Source organism: Centroberyx gerrardi, chromosome 20 (assembly GCF_048128805.1).
Source record: "Centroberyx gerrardi isolate f3 chromosome 20, fCenGer3.hap1.cur.20231027, whole genome shotgun sequence".
Lineage (NCBI taxonomy): Eukaryota > Metazoa > Chordata > Actinopteri > Beryciformes > Berycidae > Centroberyx > Centroberyx gerrardi.
In genome coordinates this window covers 23297435-23299342 of record NC_136016.1, presented here as the reverse complement: position 1 = coordinate 23299342, position 1908 = coordinate 23297435, and the positions used below count along the sequence as shown (strand labels likewise).

At 51.9% G+C, this 1908-nt stretch overlaps 1 protein-coding gene across 1 annotated transcript; it reads right to left on the bottom strand.

The window, feature by feature from the left end:
* Nucleotides 1-248: 248 nt before the first annotated feature.
* nog3 (noggin 3) lies at nucleotides 249-1654 on the bottom strand. Its single transcript, XM_071904159.2, has one exon. It carries the CDS (start codon nucleotides 1035-1037, stop codon nucleotides 366-368), a length of 672 nt encoding a protein of 223 aa, XP_071760260.1. The 5' UTR covers nucleotides 1038-1654; the 3' UTR covers nucleotides 249-365.
* Between the last annotated feature and the right edge of the window lie 254 nt (nucleotides 1655-1908).

Here is a 1908-nt window from a genome sequence, read left to right as displayed (position 1 = left end):
GAGTGAGTTAATTTCACTTGTTTCAGAAAATGTTCTCGAAAAAATTGTCTATCTCGAAACAAGGCAGATCATTCCACTAATATCAGGAAAATGAGCTTAATTCAAGAAAATCCTTGAAACAAGTTGATTCGTGATGGAATGAAGTGAAATTATTTCACTCCAACTGCAGACTTTTTTTTTAAAACGTATTTCAAGAACACGTATTTTAACACTTAATAGTAGTTTAAATGACTTGTTAAGATGGCTACATTTTGCAGTGTGCATATAAAAAATAATCATGAAACTATATTTAATCATCCATTATTTAATCATCAATAATTGCAAAAAAATAAAAAATAAAAAAAATGAGTCCTCGTCAGTCTGTTTCAGGTCGGACAGGAGCATTTGCACTCTGATATAATGGGGTACTGAACAGGTATCCAGGCGCACTTCAGACCCCCCTTTTTCTGCAGGCACCGCCATCGCAGGATCGTAAAATGGGCCGATTTGGCAGGTTTGCAGACCATCCCTTCAGGGACTGAACAAGACCGCTTATTGTAGCAGCTCCCCACCTTCACGTAGCGCGGCCAGAATCTGCTGCCCAGGTCGTTCCATGCGTAAACAACCGGGCAGAAGGCGTAAGACCACAGCCACAGTTGCAGCCTTCTCCGGAGTTTTTTACTGGGCTTCTGCTTCTTGCCGTGCTGGATCTCAAACTCCATGGCTTTGATCTCTTTGGGCATCGCTCCGGAGGGCTTCTGCCGCAGCTCCGACTCGCTCAGCTCCTCGTTCCCCGCGTATCTGTCCTCCGGCGGGGTGATGGACATGAAGTGCGGGTCGAAGTGGCTGCCCAGCGCGCTCCTGAGCTCCGTCTCGTTCAGGTCCTTCTCCTTAGGGTCCAGGACCGGGTCCGGGTCCTCCTTTAGCTCCACTATGGGCAGAGTGTCGCTGGGAATGGGACGGAGGAGATAATAGTGTTGGCACATGCCCTCCTCTATCCTGAAGCCCAGGGAAAGCACCAGCATAGACATGGCCAAGAAGTAATAAGAGTTATCCATCGCCTCTGTACAGTTCCCGAGTCAGTGAAAGTGAAAATAAACAGGTATAATCCTCCCAAAGAACACGGGACCCCCTGTGTTTCCCTCGGGGTGTCTGGCTGGCTGCGGGGAGGTATCCAAGTCTGAGGCGAGAGCGCGCAGCAGACGCTTCCACCGGGGAGTAACCTCGGTGCGAAACGCTCCCAAAACTTCTCAGCAACTTTCAGACGGCTGCTGGCTGTTCACCAGAGCGGAGAGCGACAGCGGGAGAGAGAAGGAGCGAAGCTGATGCGCAGCCGGAGAGGAATTTCCCTGCGTAACTTCACAGTCCATGACCAGCGTCTCTGGAGAGGGGGAGCGGGAAACCTTCGGGCTTCTCTTTTACGCGCAAGTCCCCAAACTGGCCGGGAGGAGAGTTCAGAAGCGGGAACTGAACTCGCGGCTTCTCTTTCCCCCCTGGGCTTTCCCGTGCGCGGCGGTCAGCGGCAGGTCCCGGTGTGACAGCACGGCGCGCTGGCTGCTGGTTCCACTCCACATGTTGTTTCCGTCCCGGCCGGCACGGCGCACTGGCTGCCTCTGGTCCTCCTCCAGCCAAACTGGAGGCGCCGCTGGCTGCACCCAAATATCCACCAGGGCGGTGATGTAATCCCAGCGGTCTCTCTCTCTCTCTCTCTCTCTCTCTCTCTCTCTCTCTCTCTCTCTCTCTCTCTTTCTCTCTCTCTCTCTCTCTCTCTCTCTCTCTGCCAAAGCGACCAGCCCTCTCTCTTATGAAGACCCTAAAACTCCCTCCCATCCCGCTCCCGCGTACACACACACACACACACACACACACACACACACACACACACACACACACACACTTCTCAGCTACCCAAAACTCAAAACATAGATT